The sequence below is a fragment of the Lycorma delicatula genome, chromosome 6 (assembly GCF_047948215.1).
Source record: "Lycorma delicatula isolate Av1 chromosome 6, ASM4794821v1, whole genome shotgun sequence".
NCBI classification, from domain to species: Eukaryota; Metazoa; Arthropoda; class Insecta; order Hemiptera; family Fulgoridae; genus Lycorma; species Lycorma delicatula.
In genome coordinates, this window is record NC_134460.1 from 90,396,432 (window position 1) to 90,424,414 (window position 27,983).

Below are 27,983 nucleotides of genomic sequence, written 5' to 3' on the forward strand. Positions count from 1 at the left end.
ACCAAGCCCAGATAGCGTCACACGGAAATAATCAAAGTAATGGATGAATTAGTTACAGCTATGCACCAGATCTGTAAATACATATGGTTAACCGGCGAATGATCTAATGAGTGGGCAATCTCGAGTTTATACCCTACATAAGAGACGTTGTACACAGCGCTGCGAAAATTATAGAACTATTTCTTTGATCTCACATGCGATTAAAATTTTTTTGTATGTTTCCATGAATGTTTATGATCCTATCTGGACAGAGAAACTGCTGCAGAGCAAGTTGGATTCTTCAAAGAAAAGAGTACGCGTAAGCAAATTCTAAATATTAGACAGCTGATAGAGAAAACCGGAGTTCAACATCCTTTAGTAATATGCTTCCTAGATTATGCCAAGGCCTTCGACTCGATCTGATAGAAAGATTTTTGGCGAGTATTGAAGGAGATGGACATTCTCGATCATCTGGTTACTCTCATTCGGTATAGAAGAGCGAGGTGGTTAGACTGGAAAAGTCACACAGTACACAACGGAGTCCTTTTATCCGTCGAGAAGTATACTACAGGGATGTATTCTCTCTCCAATCTTATTCAACATTTACGGTGAATAAATCATGCGGAAGTGCCTGAAAATCTGTTGTGGTGGTGTACGAATAGGAGGCCGGTGTATACCAACTTAAGGTTTGCTGACAATACGACCCTGTTCGCAGACTCTGAAGTTGAAATGAAGGATATCCTTGACCGAGTTCAGCAAAAAAGTGAGGCGCTAGGACTGAAATTAAACAAAGGAAAAACAAAATTTATGATCGTAGACAGAGCCAACGGTCTTCCAGTTAATAATATGCTGTGTGATTTCGAAAAGATGGACCGTTTCATATATTTAGGATCCACAATAGATAAAGGTGAGGGTTAGTCGGCCAAAATACGGTAAAAGAATTATCTTGTCAAAGGAGGCGCTTACGAATTTGTTTGGAAGGGCAGGACAATCACGAGAATACAAAGCTGAGACTGCTTCAGGTACTAATCTTCCCAGCAGTCATGTACATCGAGAGTTTTAAGATTCAAATCCTAGTAAAGGCAGTTGCTTTTACACGGATTTGAATATTAGATCGTGAATACCGGTGTTCTTTGGTGGTTGGATTTCAATTAACCACACATCTCAGAAATGGTCGACCTGAAACTGTACAAGACTGTATACTTCATTTACACTCGTACATATCATCCTCGTTCATCCTCTGAAGTAATAAGTTACGGTAGTTCCGGAGATTAAACAGAAAAAAGAGAATAGTCGTGTACGGCGTAGAAGTCATGTATGTTCAGCTTCATATGATATTTATTTATATTTATGATATAATTTGGTACTCTCTCGATCTTCTTTTTTAGAGCTGTATATTTAGTTAGCCTAAGTACAGCTGAAGTTAGTATACGCATTAATATAATAGTATTGTATTGTTCACTCGCACGTTCATAACTACACAACAAGTTCATCTTATCTCATTAATTAAAAGCATGACACAATAATGTAAAAATATATAAAATATAGTATAATTAAATATGTAAAAAAATAAACAAGAAACTTTAAACAATCATTTGAACAAGTGAATCAGTGCATTTTATTCAACGTAAATTTATTATATGGATTAAAGTATTTAAAATAGTGAGCATGACAGCGGACGTTGTTCGACTCACACATTTGTGAACAATGTAAGACCCTAGGAGAATTGATGCATTCAAATTCTATGGGCTTACAGAAAAATGCTACCCGTCGAATGGATGGAAAAGAGGACGAACAACTAGATTATAAGAAGCTGGTATGCAGATGAGGAGAAGGTTATCCGCAATATGCTTCCAGCGCATCCTCTACTTTTTTGGTCATATAGTCCGTAGACCCGGCAAAATTCTTGAGGAGCTAGTCGTACAGGAAAAAATCAAGGATAGCAGATCACGCGGAAGACCACTGAAATGATGGCTGGACCAAATTGAAGAGGCGACTGGAGAAATGCTTGGCACATTGATTCGAATGGCAGAGGTCCGTAAGCTATGGCAGTAAATTGTCACTGGATATGAATCGGGTAACGTGGTCCCAGACTTGAGAGTAAGGATCACTGTTGATGATGATCATGATTACCTTTTGTTGTATTTTTTCAAGCCTTTCTTGTAATTCATAACATACGATTATGTAATTTATTGGATAATTAATCTTTTGTTTACTTATTTTAAAATTAATTCACTTTTTTGTCTTTAATATAATTGACACTATCGAACGTAAATCAAAAGATCATTAGTCTAATCGGATTTGATTTGTTGAAGGTTTTAAACGGGTTACTATCGTTTGTCACTAGTATCTATTCAATGTACCTCTCTTTTTCCTGTTTAGCCTCCGGTAATTACCGTTAATCAATGTACCTTTTTTTTTTTTTTTTTTTTTTCTCAGCTCCCCTGGGCCGGACCGACTTGTTGGTATTACGTCGCCCAGGGGAGTGTCTTTAAACTCAAATAGGCCTCCCCACCTACCGGCTATATACCGGCAAGGCAGGTCGGCCTACAGGTTAGCTCTTTTTGAGAGTTCTTTATCAATATTGCCCCCTTGGGGACCCAAAAAGGCAATACTAATACACCACGCCAGACCCAGTTCGCCGCGACGCGGTACCGGGTCCCTTCAGTATTCAGTGTGCTGTTGCCTGACTGTTACCCGTGGAGTCCTTGGTGGCTCATCAGTGCCAACACACCGCAGCATGCTGGACCTCACCAGCAAGGCTGTCCACCCAGTCCTATTCTAGCCAACACCTTGTCTTCTCTCATCGGAGTATTTCTGTAGAACAACTTGTCTAACAAAACTAGCAAAATTATTCCAGTTTGACTCGCTTCTTAGCATGTAGTCTATTGTTGTCTCTGGAGTTATACCTGTGAGTGCCTTACTATGTCTAAGTGTGTCCCACCTATTGCACTCAAAAAAGGTGTGCTCAGCATCATCTATCTCGTTGCAGTAGTTGCAAATTGGCTCTTCTCTCTTGCCTATTTTGTGCAGGTAGTTATTGAAGGAACCATGTCCTGTAAAAAAATGCGATAGGTGATGATCAACCTCACCAAATCTTCTCGACAACCATGTCTTGATGTTGGGGATGAGGGTTCTCGTCCATCGACCCACAGCTTCCTGCGACTATCTTTTTTGCCAGATATTATAAACGGCATCCCTGACCTCTTGTTCTAGCTTGCCTTGTGCCCTCTCCAACCTGTTTTTTGCGATTAGGTCAATAGGAGGTGTACCCGATAACACGCACAGGGCGGCATAGGACACTGTCCTGTATACGGACACAACACCTAGGAGCACACACCTGTGCGTCCTCGCCAGTCTCTCTTTGTTGCGCCTGATGGCGATAGAGCGCCACCAGGCCGGAACGGCATACATAAGCGAAGACACGACGGTGGTCGCCAGTAAACGGCGCTTTGAGGCCCGAGGGGCATTCTGCGATGACATAATGATGTTTAGACTTTTTATAATCCTTTCTGCCTTGTTGCATACATTGACTATGTGCTCGGTGTATTTACCGTTTTTCTGGAGGATAACTCCTAAGTACTTGATGTTATTCGCTTCTTCTATAGCATGACCGTTGATGGAAATATTGAACGGTTCTAGCACTCTTCTACCCGTAAAGGCAATACACCGGCATTTTTCCGTAGACAGTTGCAGACCCCTGGACCTCAACCACTCCTGTATAGTGTCGATGGCCGCATACACCCTCTCCCGCACCTCCAGAACCGTCCTTCCCTCTACGAGGACTGCAAGGTCATCTGCATAAGCCAGCACCTGGACGCCGACAGGAAACTCCTTCTGAAGGAGTTCATCTATAATCACCAGCCACAACAACGGCCCCAGAACAGAGCCCTGCGGAACTCCACCGTGCATTTGAAAATGTACTGTTTCTTCCTGTGCTTCCACCAGACATCCTCTGTTGGACAAGTAACATTCAATTTGCCTACGCAGGTACGGGCTGAGGCCCCTAGCCGCAATTGCGTCATTAATATTACCCCAACCAATAGCCCCGAACGCGTTTTTTATGTCTAGTGATAGCATCAGTGGAATTCTCCTGGTTCGCCAAGTGCCTCTCTTCACCTCGTCGGCCCATCCCGAAATTCGGCAGATAGCCTGCATGGATCGCCCCCGCATAAACCCGTACTGGTTAGGACTGATTCCGGCTCCCTCTTCTAGTTCTTTGATGATGCGGCGAACCAGCAGTTTTCTACTAGCTTCCCCATCATGTTAAGGAGGCTCAGGGGTCTATAGGTTATATCTTCCTCCGAAGAGGTGCCTTTAGGTAGGAATACCACTCTGGCCTCCTTCCAGCAGTCGGGGGAAGTCTCCGTTCTCCATGCCATGGCTGGCAATCACGAGCATCTCCCAGGGAGCCTTCTGAACCAGCCCCTTGATCACTGCCGCGGGAATCTTGTCCGGGCCAGGGCTCTTTTTGGTTGCCAAACTCCTCGCCGCAAGTTGTAGCTCTTCCATGGTGAATCTTCTATTGTCGCAAGGTGTGGATCTCACGATATAATCAATGTACCTATCTACGTAAATGTTCACGTGTGGTATAACAATGAATTATCTCTACATTGAATTCATGTAATTGAAATTACTTACTACTACATGTCCATTTTGACAGGAAATTAAGGGAAATCTTTCTAGCGTCCAGTATAATTTCGTTAAAAGCTGAATTATCTGTAAAGGAATTCTAATATTTCATATTTCTAAACTAAAAAAACAAAAATCATATATTTTGAATCAAAAAATGTTATAATTCATAAAATATTTTTGTGTATTTGATTATACAGAGTGAGCAACATAAAACCGAACCCATTATGAAACCGTTACCCAGCACTAGTATAAAAGACTTTCACACAATTAGCGCTACTAGTGGATGTATATGTTACTACTGACTGTTGCTGCCGTTTGTTAGGTGGTTACGTGTCAGTGCAGTAGTACGTTTTTATGCAGTGCAGTTGTCTTTGTGTAAAATACCTTATTCAATCCAGGAGAAGATAATTATAGTTAAGGCTTATATTCGTTCTGGATCGTTTGAAGAATCACGTTAAATATTCTTAGAAAATTTTCCGAATGCCTACATCCCAGCGAAGAGTAGCATACACGATTTAGTTTAAAAAAATGGCGTACAATAGGTTCGGTTCAAATGCAAAACGAAATAGGCAACCTTCCATTAGGACTCTAGAGGCCACTGCCGATATTGAAAGGAAAATTACTACAGTTCAAAAAAATCACTACGCAAGTTATTCCAACAATCTGGTATTAAATACACATCTTGTCGTAAAATTCTTCATGAATTAAAATTGAAACCAAACACGAGACAGATAATGAGCCGTCAGCAGAGGACGGTGGCCGCTACGTTCCCCAGAGTTGTATACTTGCGATTTTTTCTGTTGGAGCTACTTAAAGGAGAGAGTTTATGCATCTAATCCCTAATATTGATGAACTGAAGATGAACATTCAACGATAAATCAACGCAATTGACAACAACGTTTTGCGTCAGATGACTCTCAATATCAGTCGAGCACAAAAGTGCATCGATGCCCAGGGTGGTCATTTTGAGCATCTCTTTTAACAATATGGTAAATAAATGCAACATTTAAAGTACGTTTTATGTTTTTCTTATTTAATTTATCCGTATCATTCATAAAATTTCATTCCAATATAACCTACTGATTCTGCAGCGGTTACGTTATAGGTTTGGTTTTATGTTCCTCATTCTGTATTTCCGTTAATAATTTCAAATTCAGTTTCCTCTTCGACTATTTGCCAACACTGTACTATTATCGTAACTAATTTTCCTGCAAATGAGGGAGAGCTTGAAAATATTTATGACCGTTTGACAATTTAAAACAGTAGCCAAACTTTAACATAACTTAAGTCATAAAGCAAATTTAAGTTATGCATGTACTACAAATTTTACAGATTCTTGGCACTACTTGTGTATTTTGAGAAACTTCAAGTTACTTAAAAATAGTTTTTTTTTTTGTTTTTTTTAAACATGTTTGTTTTTTTAATATAAAAAATTTTTAATAAAATTATTCATATCCATCTATAAGTAAAATATGTTCATAATTTTTTTTCAAGATTTACATGTAATACGTAATCTTAATGTGATCTCAATGAAAGAAAATCTAACCCAAAAAATTGAGTTTTTGCTCCGATCCCGCTTCAATTTTTTTCTATGACATGCGCTTCGAAACATAGTCGTGGTTATTTTAATTATTCTCCAAAAAATATTTTGGTAATCATAATTTATATAAATTGAAAGTAATATATAAGTAATCTTATTTTTAAGTGGCTGCAAAAAGAGGAGCTTCTAAATTTAACCCGGATGGTTTTTTCCGACTTCCGAAGAAAAACGGTATTACTTTTGGTCGCATGGTGGGAATGGAGAAGGGTAAAAATGAATTCTCTTTACATTTTGAGCTTGAGAGTCGAAAATACCGTTTAATTAAATTGGGTTTTACTTTTCTATACATAAATAGGCCGACGTATAAAGTTTTGCGGCTCGAAAATTACCAAAAATATTGGATCAATTTCCTTAAAATTTATATTTGCCTTAGAAATGTATCTGAAGTTGTGCATGTGAAAATTTTATGAAGATTGATTTAGTCGTTCTTGAGTTACGCCCAATTTAAGGGTCAAATTTTGTGGCTTGAAAATCTTCACGCTATTTTATCAACCTCTTTCAAATTTATATTTTTGTAGAAATGTATCTGAAGTTGTGCGTGTGAAAATTTTATGAAGATTGGTTGAGTCGTTTTTGAGTAACGCTCAATTAAAGATCAAAACGTTTTGAGCGGTGCATGTTAGAAGCGCGTGGTTCGTTATTATGCTGCAAGTTTGAACGTTGACGTTTCGTTTTAGCTACATTTTAATCTAAAATAACGAAAAGTCAATCTAATATTAAATCTTTTTACTAAATGCACTAAATTACTTTTCTTTTTTTAAAGGAAGTTCTTGAGACTCGTAGGAATTACTTATTATTATCTTCCAGATAACATAAGAATATTTTTTTGATGAAAATTTATATATTTTTCCGAAACCATTTGAAAATATATTTTATTTTTTGACATCTACGTATGTCTACTATTAGTTTTTTATTAAATTTTATTATCCAATATATCTTTACGTAAATTTTATCTGAAGACTTGAGATGAAAAAAAAATAATTCGAGTAATAATAATAAATGTCTCGTTATCAGTTAAACTTGCTTACGCCCGTTAGTAGTTATTTGGTTCTCTGTATTCCTTTTCTTGTTTATTATCAAGGCTAGATTTACACCTTTTGGATTTCTTTCAAATGGCTTTTTTTCATACAATCAAAATGTTTTATCAGCCTATACTCATATTTTTAATTAAATAAAACAAAAATTTTTTTTTTTTTTTCAATTTTTCTTTAGTTTTTAAAATCAGCTCTTATTATAAACATTTTTGTTGGTAGTCTTTAATTTAGCGCAGATTTCAAATTCAAAATTGAAAAAATTGAATTTTTATCTTTTTTTTATTTTTTTTATCACTTTGTTGTCGGTTTGAATGATTTAATTTATTTATTTACCTTTTCTTTTTATCAATTTTTTTTTGTTTTTAATTCATGTAGCTCTGTTAAAAATTACCTAAATATCTTCATAATTCATAGAATGTGGAACATCTTTGCATTATTATTAAATTTTCATCATATTTATCAATTTTAAGCGAATTTATTTATTTATACACCATCTTAAATTATAAAAGTAAAAAGCTTAAAAGGATTAAAATAAAGTTAATAGTGTTTTTAAAAGTTCGCACCGATTATTCTTTTATAGTACGTCGCAGATATTTCTTCAAATCCTCTTAGCTTGCTGAACCGACTTTGACTGGCAGTCTTTATAATTTTGCCTGCATATTCATGAGTGATGCAACTTTATCTGTTAAAACAATCAACTAACTTCTCAAAACCATCTCCTCCTCCTTCACCTCTTCACTCCTCAGCATCCACTTCCCTTTCCTATCTTTTACTCAACCCTACCATCTGTACCTCTGGGTTCTTCTATTAAACTCACCCCCTCCCCTTATTAGAATACCTCTTCTTACTCTGAAATTATTATGCGTAGAAAATGAAAATTTACTCCAAAACTCTCTCACCTGTAAGATAACAGGAACATACTTACATCAATTTTAAATTCTAATCAATCTTCTTTTCAACTTAGCGCATTACTCTCAGATTTATTGTAAAATAGTTTATTTATGTTTTTGGTTTTAATTGATAAATTACAGGTTCCTTCTCATGGTCTGCAGTTAAAAATTTTCAGAAGTCTGGAATAAAGTGTTAGTTTATACTTTTTTTAATAAACCGGCTGATAGATGTTACATAATCTTCAGAGGTATTCTACAGAAGTATACGAGAAGCGCTAAAGGCTATGACGCGAAAAACATTCACGATAGGGGAAAAGGCGCACATTATCTGGCGGTTAGAGAATGGCAAAACTAATAAGATCATTTCCAAGAATTAGTTGTAGATAATTCGATAATATCAATGACATGGAAGAGCCCTGAAAAAGATTAAGAAAGATTTTGAAACAAATTCTATGAAATCAAAAAAATTACGGTCTAGTCAACATAATGATGTAGACCAAGCGCTGTTAAAATGGTTTAAATACCAGAGAGCTAATGAAATCCCTATTAGCGGCCTATATTGCAAACTAAGGTGAATAATTTTTCTGAAAAATTCGGTAAACCACGTGAAATAACTTCAGCTTGGATACAACGATTCCGTCAACGTCACGATATTGTGTCGGGGAGAATAAGCGGCGAGGCCGCAGCAGCTCCAACCAGTGTGTCAGAAAAATGGCTAGAAACCATTTCACCAAATTAAAAGAGGGCTATTCGGACGAAAATATCTATAATGCTGATGAATCGGATCTTTTTTTTAAACTGACGCCAGAAAAAAACTCTTCGGTTTAAAGGCCAAACGTGTCCTTGGGGAATTATCAAAAGAAAGACTAACAGTATTAATTATTAGAAATATAACTGGAACTGACGAAAAATTTCGGATGTTAGGGAAAAGTGCTGATCCCGATGTTTTAAAAATTTTAAATCGCTTCCTGTTATGTAAGTAACAAGAAAGGTGAATGACAAATTATATATTTACGTCTTAGTTACGAAAATGGGAGCGTGAATTAAGGATTGAAAATTACAAAATACTGTTGCTCATTGGTAACTGCCCGGCTCATCCACGCGTTGAAAATCTTTCTTCTATAAAGTTAGTATTCTTACCACCAAATACAACAGCAGTCTTACAGCCCTTAAATCAAGGGGTGATCAAGTCGGTAAAAGTCCAATACAAAAAAGACCTTATTTGACCTATTTTTACTAATGATACAGGATTAGATCAAGAGAAGGAAACACAAATAACTATTCTGGATGTTATAATTATGTTAGAAAGATCATGGAATGAGGTTTCCCCGCTGGCTGTAAAAAATTGCTTTCGACATGCAGAATTTTTATCACAGGCTAGCCAAGTTACTGATCTCGCATGCGTAGAAGAATCTTTAGCGAAATGGAGCAATAGACCAAAAAACCAATCAAATTATTTTCAAATTCATTGTTTGAAGATTATCAAGAGGTTGACAAAGATTTAGAAACGCATGAAACTGTAACAGACGATGATGAAGTGGCTTCAGTACTAGCAGAAATAGACGGGGACGTCAGTAATGACAACAATGTAACGATGAAGACATCAACCCCCCAAATCTTTCAGAAATTTTAGCGACAATGCAAACCGTTTACCGGTTTCTCAGTTTTACAGAAATTACAAATGAAGAAACAAAGAGTATTTGTTTAGATTTAGAAGGGAACCTGTAAAAACTCTATTACAACACGAAATATTCGAAACAAAGCAAAAAACCGACTTTTTACAGAAAAAGTAATTTTTTACAATTTTTCTCTATCATCTTTTACTCTACCGTATTTGTATTTATTATTGCATATTTTTGTTTTTTTACATTATTTTATTACAGAAATAAATTATTATTTTACTGTATTACAATACCGACTGAACTGAAATCATAATATTATTTCAAAAATAAAAGTAATTATATTTTACACTTTATGCATGCCATCTGAGATAAGTTTTCTAATTTATAAGACTCATAGACCAGTATAAAGTTTGATGAGAAAATGCATCCTTAAGTAGGATGCATAAGTAAGATGAGCATTTCAAAGACTGAGAGGCAATTTTAAACATGTAACATAACAAGGCACTCCCTTTTTCTGTTTAGCCTTCAGAATCACCATAAAGTATTACTTCAAAGGATGAATGAGAATAATGTGTATGAATATAAATGAAGTCTAAGTCTTGTACAGTCTCAAGTCGACCATTCCTGACGTTTGTGATTAATTGAAATCCAACCACCAAAGAACACTGGTATCCATGGTCTATCATTCATATTTGTATAAAAATAACTACCTTTGTTAGGATTAGAACCTTAACTCTCAACTTTGAAATCAGCTGATTTCCGATGACAATTTATCACTAGACCATCCCAGCTGGCATAACAAGGCACTGCCATGCTGATTAAAAAGCTATATGGCAGTTTATTCCATTATCTTGCGGATATATATACATATATATATAACTTAATTTAATTAGCTGATCTAGAAAATGAAACAACTTCTTTCCTATTTTAATTTTTTTACAAAAAGTTTTTTATAATATTTGATTATGTAGTGATCACTACCAAAGCCCTCATATATTACAATATACAAAGTAGCAGTAAATTGATTTTTATTATAGATAATTTATTATTGCACGGTTAAATTATATTTAAATTCTATTAAATAAATAACCTAGTACAAAATATTGAGATAAGACTTATCTTACCTTAATTTTTCATGTAAGTACTTTTGCGGATCCCACATCTTCAATGACTGAAATAATTCCTTTATTGCATAATGAAAATCTAAAAATAAAATAATGAAAATTCCAGGTATTAATTTAAATATGTGCTGTTATTTGTTGCAGTTTTTATAAGACTTCTCCATCAGTCACTGTCTGACGGTTTATCAAATTGAAATTTTCTCAGTATTCTGTTCTTAATTGTTTATTTAACAGAATTAAATATATTTTTAAATCAATTCTTTTAAGAATCATACTCCTCTGTAGTATGTACACACATATTTATTTTATTAGATCAACCAAAGTACAGAATAAATAAAGTAGGATGACACCTTATTCTACTATATATGCAGGAGCGTTTTCACGATTTATTCGCATTATCAGTTGCATTATATATTCATCTCGAATTACATTACAAAATTCGTAAAATATAATAACATATCATGCATTTATTTATTTTATTTAAAATTTTATTTTATTTTTAAACTTTTATTCAGTTAAATTAAAAATTGAAACAAAATTTAAAAATATGAAAAATTAATTAAAATTAACATTAAAAATTAATTAAAGTTAAATTGTAAAAATTTTTACAGGTGAAAAAATATGACATCAAACCATCAAATAAAATTAAAACCAAAATCAAATAAAAATAATTTTAAGTAAAATAATTATCGTGTTGTGTATTTAACTGAATTTACTTTGCTATACTGATTGAAATATATTAAATTATACATCACTATCAAAATATATGGTGGTGCCACCTACTGCAGCTTTCAAAATATTGTCATCTTCATTTACTGGCTGAAGGTTGATCATATTAAATTTTTTTTTATGTTTATACATATAGTATCTTTCTAAAATATCTAATCCCTTACTATTTGTATTCATATTATATTTTTTAATTTCCAATATTTTTTAATTTATCCTAATATCAGATATTGTATGTTTATTCTTAATCAGATACATTAGAGAAACCCAGTTTACCTTATTTACAATTTCTAAAATGTTCTGAGAATCTAGCCTTAAATGATCTAGTGTTCTTTCCTATATAAATATGGTCACAATCATTACATTCAATTTTATAAATACCACTCAAATTACATAAATCAGATGAATCATTATTTTTATTACTTATTAGATGTTTTATTATGTTGTTATTTGTCTGGTATGTGTGTTTAACATATTACAACGTGTGTTGAACATATTACAAAGGTTTATAAACCTTTGTAATATGTTCAACTATTTTATCAGTGTATACATATTTTAAATATACATTGTCAACTTTTTGTGTGCTGTTTAATGTTATTATTTTTAATTTTTGACATTAAATATTGTAATATTTATTTTTTTTTGTGATAATTTTAATTAATTTTTCACATTTTTAAATTTTGTTTTAATTTTTAATTTAACTGAATTAAAGTTTAATGAATTGAAGTTTGTAATGTAATTTGAGATGAATATATAATGCAGCTGATGATGCGAGTAAATTGCAAAAACACTCCTGCATATATAGTGGAATAAGGTAAGTCATCCTACTTTATTTATTCTGTACTTTGGTTGATCTAATAAAATAAATAATATATATATTGTCCACTACAAATGTGGGTAAAAATTGCTGTTGCAACCACTTTTAATGATATAGATGAAAACTGCTCTGAAGCTGCCTTTAACATAGTTAACACCCTTTGTATGAGTTTCAGTCACCCTTTGTCTGATTCCTTTTATGTCTATCCTTTTAGTCTACAAGGTCCTACCTGTAGCTAACTCCCTCTGGCTTGCCCCTCAGTATCAGCTGGACAAACAATCCTTCACCAACATCAAGAAGTCGTGCATGCTGTAAATTGGAAAGTAATTTAAATAATATACCATAATAAAATCATTGATGAATTAATTAATTTTGTGCTGACTGGGGAATCATTTTAACAAATGTTCAAAATAATTCCATGCTGTGATTGTGAAAGTAATCCTGTGAATTATATATGTATTGTGTTGCTTTGAATTGCAGACTTTTACCTGTCAATAATCATCTCACTGTAACAAGCATTGTTTGCTGTTTGAACTTCCAGTAGTGCCAAACAAATTTAAACATCAATACAACAATGATAGATGGCACATGACATATGAATGTTGTTGGTGGTAGATTATGGGAATTTCCAATCATATTTTGTTGTTTACTCATGAACTTGTAGCATTGTTTCATCATCATTGATGATTCTTTCTAATAAGATATCGTTCTTGGCATAGCAATCAAACTTTTATTTTGCAAATGACTAAACTCATTTTTATACAATGTAAGAAGTTGTTTTCACGCTCGTCCTATAGGAACTTTATTAAAGCTCGGTTTATTGTGTATAATATTGTACTCAGAAATTTACTTTATTTATATGCATCCTCATTTTTATTATAATTTAAATGCATTTCTCTTCATAAATTATCCACCTGTGAACAGACAGAGTCAAATTGATTAGTTACTACTCAGTAGAAACTGATATATACATGTCACTTGCTGAAAAGTATGTAGACGTGTAAATCTGAAATGTTTTAAAATTTAATTCTGTCTAATAATAAATCACATGGTGTTATATTTTTCAGCTTCTCTGCAAAATTAACTGTACAGCAAGACTACAATGTAATAATTTTTTATTTCTTATTATCAAGCAAGAAAAAATCTGTCAGCTTGTTTTCCCTGAAAAAATAATACTGATAAAAAAAACAAGAGTTCTGACATCGTCCTTCGAATCTTTAAATAACTGATATCAACTCTTTTTCATAATTTATTATAACTTTTTTGAAACTAATGACCTAATTCTTTAATTCTCCATGGACTACATTCAGTTGACCTTTTGTCTCTTATTTTCTAAATAATCTCTGAGAAAGGATTTTGGTGGTGGTATGTAAGATTTCTTTAATAATTTTACATATGTTTCATCAATGTCAAGAGTGATTGCAGAAGAAAAAATTTGTATAATATACTGTTTAGTCTAGGACAGTGATTCCTAAATTGTGCACCGTTGTGCCCTGGAAAGCCACAGCCTCTTCACAGGGGTGCTGAAAAATATTATAAAAACTTCATAATTAATTGAACCAAGACATTTATAATTATTGATTTAATGTTAATAAAGTAAAAAAATAATTAAGGTACATGAGTTTTATTTATTTTTATCTCTTACAAGTAGTCATACTTTTACTTAGGGTAGAGCTCCATAGAAAAATTTTAATTGAAAAAGGGTGTCGTGACTCTGAAAGGGCACCAAGACTCAGAAAAGTTTGGGAACCACTGGTCTATGGTATTTCTAATTTCCCATATTTGTCCCATGTAGTCATTCTGTCTAAAGTTGGTAGAGTTTGGTAGATGTGGTAATTTCTTCATTACCACATTCATCCAAATTTTTTTATATATGTTCAAGCATGCCTCTTTTGTATATTGGAGTGCTTTTGTCCTATCTTCTACAAACTTTATTGAAGACAGGTTTTTTTTGCATAATTTTGTAATCAATAACATGAACAATTTGCATATGATCTGCAGTGAAATCACTCATCCATTTATCCAACAATGTACCATGTATTCAGTTTTGTACTATTTAAGGTGGCTATTGTACATTTGTCTCTTTATGTGAAATTGTAGTTTCACATAATATGGGTTACATATCTGAATTACTAAAATAATTCTACAGGTTTTGATGTAAAGGAAAACACTAAAGTAAGAAATTAAACCTCTTTAAATTCTTCTTATCAGAAATTCATCAGTGACTTCCTGTACCAATATGGGCTTGAAATACACACTCATACCATGACCCAAGAGTGAAAAGATGAAGATAATATTCTTTTAGTTACACACTACAATAAACTAATAAATATGATGGATAAGTATCATTAATCTTCTACTCATCTAATAACGTTTTTCTTTGTTATAATAAATTATTTTAATTTGTGGTAATAAATGCATTTAAACACAAAATATTTAATTTGTTACACAGAAAATATAATTTTTTACTGTACACTAAATATTCAATCCCCTTCCATTTATTTATTCTGTAAACATCTAAGTAAAATACAAAACTCTTTCTTGCTTGCCCAGATATAAACTCTTTCCATTCCACCCATTTCTGCCTAAACTTCAAACATGCTACTATTTCTTTATTCTTTATTTATTTTTGTAAAGTACAAATAGAATAACTTCAGTATATGAAGCAGAATAAATGTAATGGAACATAATTGTTAATAAAATACTAATGAATGGATTTCTTTTTAAATATGCTTCCAAATTAAAAATGCAACAAATTTGTTAGCTAAGGTTTTCATACAATGAGTTTTTTTAAGTATAGTATTATTTTGTTCAGATTCTTCTCTGTTTACTCAAGGTGTACCATATGACAAAATAGCAATACTTTTTTTTATCAATTTTTGCGTTTTAAATCTGTAACTCACACATTATTTTAATTCAGTATTATTTAAAAGAACTGATGAAAAAAAAGTCCAAAATAATTATTTTTAAAGAATAAAAAATGAATTAAAATGGTTAAAACATTGGATTATACTGTAACAAGATCATTATAACGGACCTGAGTAACGTATTCCTGCCAATTAAGAAGAAGGGAAAGTGAAAATTTAATAATTGAACGAATCCAGAAGAATAATATAAACATTTTTAAATTGTTAATATCTCAATATCCTGAATGATTGAGCCGCGAACATGCGACACTGGTGTCAGAAGTGTGATATTGAGAGTGTTATGGAGTTCCAACAGCAGTTTATAGTTTATGTTAGTTAAAGATTTATATAGTTCATATTTTATTTTTGATTTGTTACTTATTGTTGGATTTATTCTTGTGTTGTTTATTTTGGAATTTGATGTTTCTTTAAATTGTCAATTGCAGTAGTTACCTTGCAAGTTATTATTGATAAGATTTTCTGTTTATATTGTTTTTGTGCTAGTAATTTATTAATAGAAAAATGGCCACTACTAACAAGGACATTATTGCTTTGTTAGTTCAGGTAAGTGAGAGTATTAATGAAAATATGAATAGAATGGAAGGAAACACAAATAAAGATATGAATGAAAATATTAGTAAATCAGATTAAAATATGAATAAAATGGAAGGAAATATGAATAAGATGGAAGGAAGTATAAAATAAGAAATGAGTAATCATATTTCTTATATTAAGGTTAAACTATGTAGCCTAGGTACATAACTTAGAGATGATGTAGAGAGTGTCAAGTCTGACTTTAGTAAGTTAGAAGATAGATCTAGCTATAGCGGAACAATTAGTTAATAGTAACTTAGAGATTATTGTAAATAACATTGTAGATATTAGCCATACAGGGATCAAGAACATCAATTGGACGTCCTTCTGGGGTGAAGCAACCCAAGTTCAGCAGAGTACATCTTGGGGTGTCTTCAAGCTGCAGTTCGAGGTGGCATCCATTCATAATGGTTGGATGGCACCAGAGAAAACCATGTTCACCGCACTTCAGGGCCAGGCAACGGAAGTTCTACAAGGTGTACCATCCACGGCCGTCTATGACGAAGTCATCGCAGCACTAGAGGGTTGCTTCGGGCAGCACAACTTAGCCATCTACTGGGACAAGTCCAGCTGAGCCACAGGGACAAGTCCAGAAGACCAACGAGACATTGCAGGAATTCACCTCCGTTATCGAACATCCCAACCCCCGTAGGAGAAGACACCCGCCTTGTGACGATTCCGATAGCCACACCCCCACGTTCCTAGCCCCGATGGGCTTAACGGAGGTCGTCTTTTGACCCTCTAACGTTTTACATCTCATAGTAATAAGCCAGGCCTCGTTGGGGTACCACCGATGAAAATGCCTCTGCAGACATTTAAACCAGTGAATTAACCCAGCCTTCACCTTTGCTGTAGACTTCTTTCAGACATCTTGACTGTCCCTCCGTTATCCAACAGCTAGCTCAACGGACATTAGTCGTGCTGCCACCGGGATGCATCTAGGAGGAGGCAACACACACCTTCATCGGCGGGCTACGGGACGCCAAGATCATGAAGCACCTTCTTCTTGAGTCGGCGAAGTCAGTTAACGACGACCTTACGGAGACTCTGAAACTGGAGGCAGCCGGCGCGCTGTATCACCATACTGCTCGTCTTCGAAGAATGGGAATCGACTGCGACGAAAAGTCAGCGGACAGCATTAAGACTTCCGTGAAGGCGACAGTTACTGGAACGGCTACAACGTGAGACCGAAGATGGCCTGCTGCATCATCAAAGAACAAGGGTCGACCAGTCTGCTGAAACTGCAGCAAACCAGGCCACTTAAAAATCGACTGCAAGAAATCAGCAAGAAGATTAAGAAGCACTGATCAGTGGATACAGCAAGATCATCGCCCTCACCTCGACAAGTTTCGTTGAAGGTCTTGACGCTAAGATGAGGTTCCGACAGCTTGATTGTCATAGGTGAAGTCGGAAATCGTCCATGTCAGATAGCAGTAGACACGGGAGCATAGGTATCCGTCGCTAGACCAACATCATCGGTGAATGTGAAAAGAAGAAGCTGAACCGGCCTTATGTCATCAGTACTGCTTCTGGCGATACATACCAGTCATCAGCGAGGCTTGCGTCGAGTTGCAGCTTGGCCGCTGCTTTCTTCAAGCGTGTGTATTCGTCGCAGAAATTAAAGATGACTTCATTTTTCGTCTGGACATCCTGCAAGCTTGCGATGAAACTATAGACGTCGGGATCATCTCCTGCGGCTGGGTAGTGAAGAAGTAGCTATGTGAAGTCCGGGAAGCGAATCACGTTCAGAGAGTGATAACCAGTGCAAGACGAGACCGGTACGGAACGAAAAGGTGATGATGACCGAGTTGTCCTCTAAGGGCGACGGCAGAAGTTACAGATCCTAACAGTACGAGACCCAAAAATGAAGTTTGCTGTTCACCAGTTACAAAGAAGGTCCCCATACGGATGATAAACCGTGGAACTACTAAAAAGACTGTGGCGGGAGGAGCCGATCGGAGAAGGTGTAAAACTGCAGTCTGGGCAGCTCCTAGAAGTCCAGAAGAGAAGGTGCCAAAAAGGAAGAAACAAAAAACTCGCTGTGCGGAACACCGTCAAGGAGATGAATTCAAAGCAGATGCAAGATACGACCTCCAGGAAAATTCATCTGGGTTTCGGGAAGGAGATTGGGTCAGGAAGACAAGGAGAAGATGGGTTGACGTCAATGGGAAGACCATTTTGGAGGGACCTTACACCACATTGAACAGAGACAATGACGTGGTGTATAGGAATCAGCACAATTCAAGAAAGAAGAAGATGATGGTTCATCTGGATCACCTGGTGTCTTATCAGGGAGCTGTTTGGAACAAACAGTTTTAAGGAGGGGGCAGTGTAACAAGACCGGTATAACGGACCTAAGTAACGGATTCCTGCCAATTAAGAAGAAAGTAGTAGAAAATATATTAATGGAGAGAATCCAGAAGGGGACTAAAAGGAATCCTTTTTCTAAGGCTAACAGTCTTTGTACAATTTCTTTAACAATTGTAAGTCTTTAACAATCGTTCTTTGTAATACTGCTCTATGACACACCTACTACAGATGTTGTTCAATGAAAATAATTACTGGACCATAGTAGGAATTCATGTGAAAACGTAAGGACTCAGACGATAATTCTTACACTTCAACTTGGGTCTGGTTCTGCAGGTCAAGAGGATAGGACTATAAATACTCCAGGAAAGACGAGTATTATGCAAAGAGTTTAAGCAAGAGTATTCTGCGAAGAGTTTCAGCTAGTATATGAAGCGAGTATTAGAATGTGTTCGACGAAATTGTAAGACAGCATTTTCTGTCAATGTAATTCTGGTGAGGACAGTGGAGGAATGCAGGAAGTTGTTACAAGTTGGTGTGTTACAATTAACAATTAGTGAAAGGAGTAAAAAGCGACAACCAATCTAGGCTAAATGACATACTGTTGGAAAGCTTTTTTTAATTCATGAGTTTATTTATGTTTTATTTATTATTATTTAATTCATAGTTTGCGAAGAATTGTTGGTAAGGTTGTATTATATCATTTATTTATATATAAATAATATTATATACCAACTGTGCCATGTTAAAAAACTTAAGTATTAAATTCATTCATAAAGTATAGGATAGTTTTAGTTGTGAACAACAAAGGTATGTGCAGTGAATAGAATTGAATGAACTTTATACTAATCTATCTTGGAAGTAACACAATACTAGTTGTTAAAGGTGTAAATATTATTGGTCATTATAATGTCTTTTTACTAATCTATCTTGGAAGTAACACAATACTAGTTGTTAAAGGTGTAAATATTATTGGTCATTATAATGTCTTTTGTCAATTGAACTGAATTCTTGTTTTTTACGATTTACTATGTGAGAGTAAATCCTGATCTTACTTTAAATTCTATTTTGTATGTAATCATTGTTTATTGTTATTATTGACATTTATTATTATTATTATTGTGATTGTGATCAGTATTATTATTATTGTTATTATTGTTTATTATTATTATTACTATTACTGTCATTTGTTTTTTACTGATTGTCTTATTTTATTTATGTTCTTTATTATTAAATTAATAAATTGTAATTATATAAACATTATTGAACTATTGTTGCGATGTCAACGAGACGCCATTGATTAACAGCATTGCAGTAGATTTTAGAGTGAGGGTGGACTGTATGTGTTCATAGGTGATGAATGAAGACAACACCTTGTTGATTACTGAAGGATTATTTATTTGTACGCCATCTTGGCGGTTTAAAATAATTTTGTAACATAACACTTGTAACTTAAAACTTAACGTTAAAGATAGTAAATATAAACTAAATAAAACTTTAAGTAATGTTCATCCAAATAAGAATTGAGAGAGTCCATCCGGATGCGACCACCTTGGGTCAGGTATGAGTGCAGAATAGTTAGAAGATGCTATGTACAGTGCTCGAGGGAGCACCTTGTGACGTAGAGTGGTGTGATGGTCAGGTGACCATAGTTTGCCGTGGGCACCCTAGCCACTGCTAGGTTTCAGCACCCAATGGCAAGAGAGGGTGAAAACATAACGACTATTAATCTCTCAGTACCCTGATCAAGCCACAAACATGCAACAATATTTACTGCTGCAGATGGATTCATTGAGTTGATTAAAATTCATACTCATATATAAAGATAAACTAACTATATAAAGATAATTTATAACAAAATTATATCGATTCTCATAGCAATTGTGTTTTATAGAATTGTAATACATAAATTATAAAATTTTCTGATGATGATAAACATGCTTTCAGCAAATGGAAACGTACATGTTATGAGAAAAAATGTAAATGTGCTAAGAAATAAAAATTAATAATAATATAGTGTGTTTATTTATTTTATGAAAATAAGTGTTTAAGAACTCTTCCTGTAACAAAATAAGACACATTACACACTCTGATTAGGTGATATATTTCTTTGTTTCATCTAAAAAGACATATGTGCAATAATAGTAACTGATTCTTTTTATTTTTTACAGTTACGAAGTTAACACCTTCAGGAAGAACATCAGAACCTATGCCTTCAACACCCCCTGACTCAACACCAACAAAACCAGAAGAGACTGCACCTACAACACCACCTAAATCACAGTAATATATTAATCTTTTTTTCTATTATTTATATAATGGAGTTACTTAATGATTATTTTCAAACATTGTTTGTGTAAACCACTGTGCAGATTTTGAAAATGTAATTTAGGAAACTAAAAATGCAGAGTACCTGTTTATATGTTCGTCCAAAATGTACTTGAAAATTTTTATTTGAAAGTAATTTCAGCAACTCTTTAAACAATTTTGTATAGGATTTTAATTTTCACTGCATTCAACTTAGTTATAGATGTATTTCCTATTATCCTAATCCATTTTAATTGATTTTCAGACCTAAAGTTGATTCTGGTAAACCTCCGTGTAGATCAGGAGCGTGTCGAGTTTGTCTAAAGAGCTTTAAACCAGATGATTATTCAAGAACCTGCTTTGAATGTCAACAGAAAGTCTGTGAAGACTGTGCTTCATACTCTAAACTGGATGTAAATGAGGACGAGGTAGCTTATCTAAGTATTCTATTAATATTTATTTTACAGAAGCTGTTATTAGAACTTCACATGCTACTTCTGTTTATGTAATTTAATTTTTAAGTTCTGTCTTTTTATATAAGTGTATTTATGGAAAAGCTAATCTTATATTTTAAATTAGTTTCTTTTAAGTTATTATTTTCAGTAGCAGTAGTATAGTAGATTTAAAAATAATTTAATATATTATTGTTATTGTAGCATATAATAGTTGTAGTATTAATTGCAATATTTTCTGTTTGTGTGGTGTGAATCAAGTATGCTTAAAAAATAGGTATTTGAGTCAATGGTAATAGAAGCTAAAACTAGTGGATAAATCATTTCCAAGTTTCTGGTTCAATGGTCTATTTATAATTCTCATTCATTCATTCATTAATCATTCCTTTTTGTCATTTTAAAATATTTCTTTATTCATAATTTAGATCTTTAAAATTGAGAGAAATATTTTTATAATTTCTTCAATTTTATCAATTAATTTTTGTGAAGATGTAAAGATTTTTAATAATTTTTGTTATGAATATGTAGCTGTTCTGTAGAAGATAGTTTCAGAGAAGATGTTTCAGTTATCTTCCTTGAAATTAGAGAAAAATAAACAATGCATAATCAAATAAAAAAGCATTTTTAGGAAATAAATTCAAAAGATATTAGTATCAAACATTCAGATGGAAAACTGCTGCAGAAAGTAAAGAAATATTTGGTGGCATGAATACATGGGGGAAAATTAGTTTATCATCTGCTAGAGGAAAAGAAAGAAATTGAAGATGAGTTGAGAGGATAGGAGGTTCCGAAGATCTGAATCTGATAGAACTCTGAATGATTTAAATGAGTATAAGGCAAAACAAATAGATTACAGTACAATCTAATTTCCTAATTTTGTTTAGATGATGTGAATAAAATAGGATCTACAAATTAGTATGCAAAATGTATATTACTGGAGAAGGGCTCAGAGATTTCAGTAATGATCTGACAATTGCAATTACAAAGAAAGCGGGGGCAGACAAGTGTAAGAACCCTGCACTATCAGTTTGATGCCTCATGAATTGAATAGTAAGTAGGATAATAAATGAAAATAATATGAAGTGGAAGACATGGAAAGCACATTTTGATTCTGAATAAAAATAGTACAAGGGAAATTATCATAACTCTCAAAGGAAAAATAATAATAATTTATTTTCCAAACTAAGAATTCACTTTTTAAGCCAAAAAATACAATATCATTTACAACATACAACTGAATTACAAATTAGACATAGCTTATGAATTATATTGGTAATTATGAATTATACTTATTGAAGAATTATGCTGACCTACAACAGTGTGTACCCGTAGCTTCTAATTGGACTACAACAGGCTCACAAGAGTAACTTTAGTTTTCTAATTTAAATTTGTGATGCAATAATTTATGTTGAAATAATAATTTTTGTGATTAAATAATATTTTGGAAAATTAGGTACTCCTTGAGGACAAGAGTCCTGTTTTAGGAGTTACCATCAATTTATGATTAAAATTTTGAAGATTATTAAACATATATAAATGAGGACAGAAGTGGCTGAGTAGAAATTTAAAAATTACCATAAATGATAGAAATATTAAAGAGAGGGACAGTAGAATTGACAATAGAAGTCAAAAAGTGATTCACAAAAGCCGTAAGCTTTATGCTCCCCTAGGATAATTTGTCAATTTTAGTCACAATTGAATCAAAAAAGAACTCAAAATTTTCATGCTGAATGAGCCAGAGCTCAAGAGAAATTCTGAACAAATTTAAACCTAGACTATCTTTCACACAATATGGCAAAAAATTATAAACCTTTGGTGCCACATAAGTGAAAAATCTATGAAAACACTCCTTCCAGGGTCTTGGAGATACAAAATTACACCTGCATCACATATCTCAATTAATCTATATTTAAAACAAAGTATTTATTTATTGATCATGGAATATTTAGGTTTTGAGAGATTTACAGATCTCTCACTCTATTGATAATGTGTATTATAAAATAGAAATATATTTTTTAGCACCTTTTATATTTATGAAATAGGTAGAAAAATATTGAGAAAAACACTACAACAAGCAAGAAGCTGTTAACCCTACACTACATGGACACGTAATATTTAAAGAAACACAGTGCTAATAGTTAAAAAAAATTTTTTTTCTCTCCCTGAGTAATTTTATATATTGAATAAAAGTGTGCTGTAACCATTTTTCTATACTCCAGTAGTACAATATGAACTGAAACATGTTGCCAATTGCTAGATATGATGTTCAAGCAGTAAAAAACATAACTTTAATTATATAAATAATATAAAAAATAGAAATTGAAAAATAAAACTTTTCAGTGAAAATAACATATTTTGTAATGGAAAAAACATAAATCATACTGTAAATTTTTAAGCATCTTTCTTACATCATTTTTTTTTTAATGTATAAAATACAAAAAAAACATAGAAATCTATTAAAAACTAGTTAGACATTATTTATTAACATAAGATATAGGAGAAAAAAAAATTAATTTTATAATTTTTCTAGAAAAAGCATGAATTTTTTTCTACAATTACTTACAAGGTGCTGTACAAATGTTACCAACTCAAAATAAGTGTAACATACCTTGTCTTATTCACTAACATCATCTCTGAATTATTGTTATACACTTATACCTTGTACCTTTCTGAGTGTCATATGCATTAACTATCTTGCCTACTGCAGCTTTCAAAATTTTGTGTCATATTTGAGCATCAAACAGATTGAAGGATTACTGTTTCATTCATTATAATCACTTGATGTGTAAAAATCCCATTTCAAAACACACATATACTAGTACTGTTATGTACCCTGTTTTATTTACATTACTTTTTTTATTCCGTAAGGATTTGGTTAAAATGTTGTTCTTTTAAATGAAGTAAAAATGGATTACTAGGAGTTCAGAATGGTGTGCATTATTTTAAGGAAAGAAACATTACTTCTATCTTACCCAGGATGTCTGAAGGTTGTTAAATAATGAAAAATGCAGTTAAATGGAAAAAGAAAAATAAATTTTTGATTGTATGTAATAAGTTGTATAAGATATGACATATCTGCATAACAACTTTGCCGTTTCCAAACTTAATATTTATATATTTGACAACCACAATTCAATGGATGAATAGTTAAAAAAAACATAGAACTTGGTGAGGTAATTAATTAGATTTGATATGTTGTTTAGAAAATGAGGGTTCATCACCATATTCATTTCATTCACCTTTTTATCCATTTATTCCTTTTCATTGTTTCAAAGGAATAACTAGTTTATAACTAATGAATGCATATTAAATAATGTATATAAGAAACCTAAGTAATGTATAATGTAAACCTTGTTCATTTATTGGGTGATTATAGTAACAATTTTATTCATTAATTTTTTTTAAAAAGTAATAATAAATAAATGATTAGTATGAAGGTTTTAATATTTGACCAAGCTGAAAGTGAAGTGTGTGATAAATTGTTTTATGAGGATCAGAAATTTTATTCAAACTGATATATGGGTGTAAAATAAGTCATTTCTCATCCACTTGCTGTGATTTCTCAAGGTATAAAAGACCTACTTACAGTTTCTGGGAGATAATAAGGAATAGTTATTTTAGTTTGAAATTAAGTTCTTGTAATATAAAAGTTATTTAAAATATTTTTAAATAATTTTATTTATTTAACAGAATACTTGGAGATGCAGCATCTGTCGAAGGAAAATGCAAAGTAGAGCACAACCAGTAATGCCCCAAGATTCAACTGATAGCCTATTGGATGTTCCTGTTCTTGAGGCTCTAACACGTCGTCATTCTGATGCTAAAATTGGATCAAGTGGGGCACCATCTGGTCCTTCTGGCCTTGCTCCTCCTAGATCTCCAGAACTTCGACGCCATTCTGATGTTTCCCCAGCATCCCTTAAGGAACTAGAAAAGGTTGTTTTCTACTTCTTTTATGTTTTATTTTTAATTAGTCTAAATTTTTATTAAAAATAAGTTTAATAGTTACTTTAGAGTAATGGGCTTTGTAAAATAATTAAATTACATATCTAAAAGTTTTGTAACTTTTGTAAGCACAGATATTAACAAAATATATTTTTCATAAAAGTTATTTATCATACACTGTGATTAAATCTTCTAAGACATAAATTCTGAGAATAATTAATTTCATGTTGAAGCAGTTCTATTATTTTTTTGAAATACTAATACTAATAAAAATACTACTTTATTAATATTACTGCTTTAATAAAGCTATACTTTATTAATAAAGTTATAATTGATTTATTTATACTAATGCATTACCTCTAATCTTAACTTATTTGTTCAATACAATATTGAATAATTTTATAATTTTTCTAAAAAAAGCATGAATTTTTTCTACAATTACTTACTAAGCGCTATGCAAAGGTTACCAACTCAAAATCAGTGTAACTTACCTTGTCTTACTCACTAACATCATCTCTGAATTATTTTGTTAAAACTCCAAAAACTTATACCTTGTACCTTTCTGATTGTCATATGCATTAACTGTCTCGCTTACTGCAGCTTTCAAAATTTTGTAACATATTTGAGCATCAAACAGATTGAAGAATTACTGTTTCATTCATTATAATCACTTGATGTGAAAACATTGTTTTACTACTTGAACCAATTACTTGCAAACACAAAATATAAGCTTAATTACTAAATACTTTGCTGGCCAAAACAACTAGATGATTCCACTCAGTACTCGCAGCTTTGAAAGAAAAGTCTTGCTGCTCATTTTTTGATCTTTCAAATTTGAAAATTTTTAAGATCACAAAAACCAGGAGGGTATTAATACAAAAAACACAAGTAAATCTTGAAAAAGAGCTTATTTTTTGCATGGAATATGAGATCTGGTTATAAAGTTTCTATGACTAAAGTTCTTGGCTATAAAGGTTTTTCCAATCAAAAATGCTTGACAGGCAAATCTGTCAGCTGGGGAATCCATTTCTTATTTTTGGACAAATCCAACCATTTTCTTTTTACTCTTTCAAAATGTTCTACACAATTACATCAAGCTAATAATACTGACTATCTATTTGGCCTTAAAATCCATTCAGTTATGATGATGGCTTTGAAATTGAAGAAAAGAGTGAACATGACCTTGAATTTTGAATTAATTTGTTTTTTTTTATCATCTGTGCACTGGAATTTTAAAATAACGCACTAAATTGTTGTTAATATTCAGGATCATAGTTACATCTAAGTCTCATCATATATGTACCTTTTATAGAGTTTTGGCACCATGTTTTAGCATAGATTTTAATTATTTTGTAAAGTTTCTCTCACCATCTCCTTTTCTATCTTTATCATGTACAATTCTAATTCTCAGGTATTAATTTCAAATCCTGTCAATGATTTTCTTCATCGGTTTTAAACGATTACATGAATGTAGTCATTTGAAGTGACACTTATTTTTTGTGAGAAGCTTTTAATCTCAATAGCCATGATTTCAACCTCAGAGTGAGGCATAGACATGAAAATCCATAGAAGTCACTTATGAGTGAATTATCTAAAAAATTAAATCTATGTAAATCATACTTTAAGATTATTTTCACTAAATTCAAATAAGATGACTATAATTAAGCCCTATACACTCCCTATACCCTGGTACACTACACATACCCTGGGTGTATGCAGTGACTATACACACCCAGCCCTAGCACTTAATGACCATCACTTACTGTTAGCTCATGTGCTTATAAACAATGAGCTTGTAAGCTAACATATAATCTTATAATCCCATTATTGATAGCATTATTAACTAGTTCTGTAATTGGTAGTTACACATGACACAATTTTGGTGATTTTTGGATAGCACTTCATGTTTAATTTTTGATGGTGGCTAATACTGCATGTACATATTTTTTATAATGTGGCAGCGATGTTGCTTCAGTAACTGATTGATTTCATATTCTGTTAAACATTTATATCATGATTGTTTATATGATATTTTCATTTATGTACTTTTGTTGTGATTAGATAATTAAATAGATCTACATTAATTCTTTCATTGCATCATTTATATTTATTCTGCTCTTTGCTGAATTGTATTATGTTGAAGTATTCTCTGTCTGATTTCTGTCAATCAGCCACTTTATTTATTATGGTTAATATAACATTGTTGATATAAATTTATATTTTTTTAAACCACTTTTGAGATAAACAGAAGAAATTCATGTATAATAGAGATAATCTTGATAGAATCCAGGTAATTTTAAAACCTAATTGGTATGAAATTTATTGTCTTTTTACTTACAAGACCAGCTTATTTGGGTAATTAATAAGTAAAAATAAAATAAGTAATTAGTCATGGTTTTGACTAGTTGGTAGACACAAGAGTAACTAACTTAAGACCTTAAATGGTGAACTCCAAGAAGTGAATCAGTGAAACTGATTCTAGAGTATTTTTAAAGATTTTTCCACAGTAACTACAACAAAAATTCAAAACTATGTGACTGCCTTATAATCAAAAAATAATAATATATCAGTGTATGTAACCAACCACAATTCAGGAATATAATTAAAAATAGTATTCTGGATTCTTGATGACTCATATAAAAACTTTGTTTCTATTCATATGGTCTTTGAATGTAAAATCAGTTTGTTTTAATTTTGATATTCTCTTCTGATAGCAAGATAAAAATGCTAGAGATCCTAGTAACTTAGTTTTAATGGGATAGATTGGTTTCTCTTTAACTGTTTTTAGATACTTTCCTAGACCAGCAATATGTTATCTACCAGTTGTCAGTTAGACAAAAAGTTAAGTTTCTCAACAAACATCTAAACGATACTCTAGCTACATCTAGATGTGATCAATCATGTCAAGGCATTACAGTTGCTATAGCAATGATGATTTTTTTTCTCTCATATGTGAGCTTCAATTATAATAAGTAAGTGTCAGTACAGTTGTTATATCAGATAGTGGGAGTCAGTTTTAAGAGTGACTGAGTAGTTGATTGAATGACT

At 32.6% G+C, this 27,983-nt stretch overlaps 1 protein-coding gene across 1 annotated transcript in view; it reads left to right on the plus strand.

Moving 5' to 3' along the window:
* Nucleotides 1–27,983, plus strand: part of Fife (regulating synaptic membrane exocytosis protein fife) — a 588,373-nt gene that overhangs the window by 404,477 nt on the left and 155,913 nt on the right. The window contains exons 4-7 of the mRNA XM_075369629.1: nucleotides 20,403–20,514; nucleotides 20,804–20,966; nucleotides 24,681–24,926; nucleotides 27,946–27,957. Coding sequence (XP_075225744.1) covers nucleotides 20,403–20,514; nucleotides 20,804–20,966; nucleotides 24,681–24,926; nucleotides 27,946–27,957 — 533 coding nt within the window. The remainder of the gene's footprint in view (nucleotides 1–20,402; nucleotides 20,515–20,803; nucleotides 20,967–24,680; nucleotides 24,927–27,945; nucleotides 27,958–27,983) is intronic.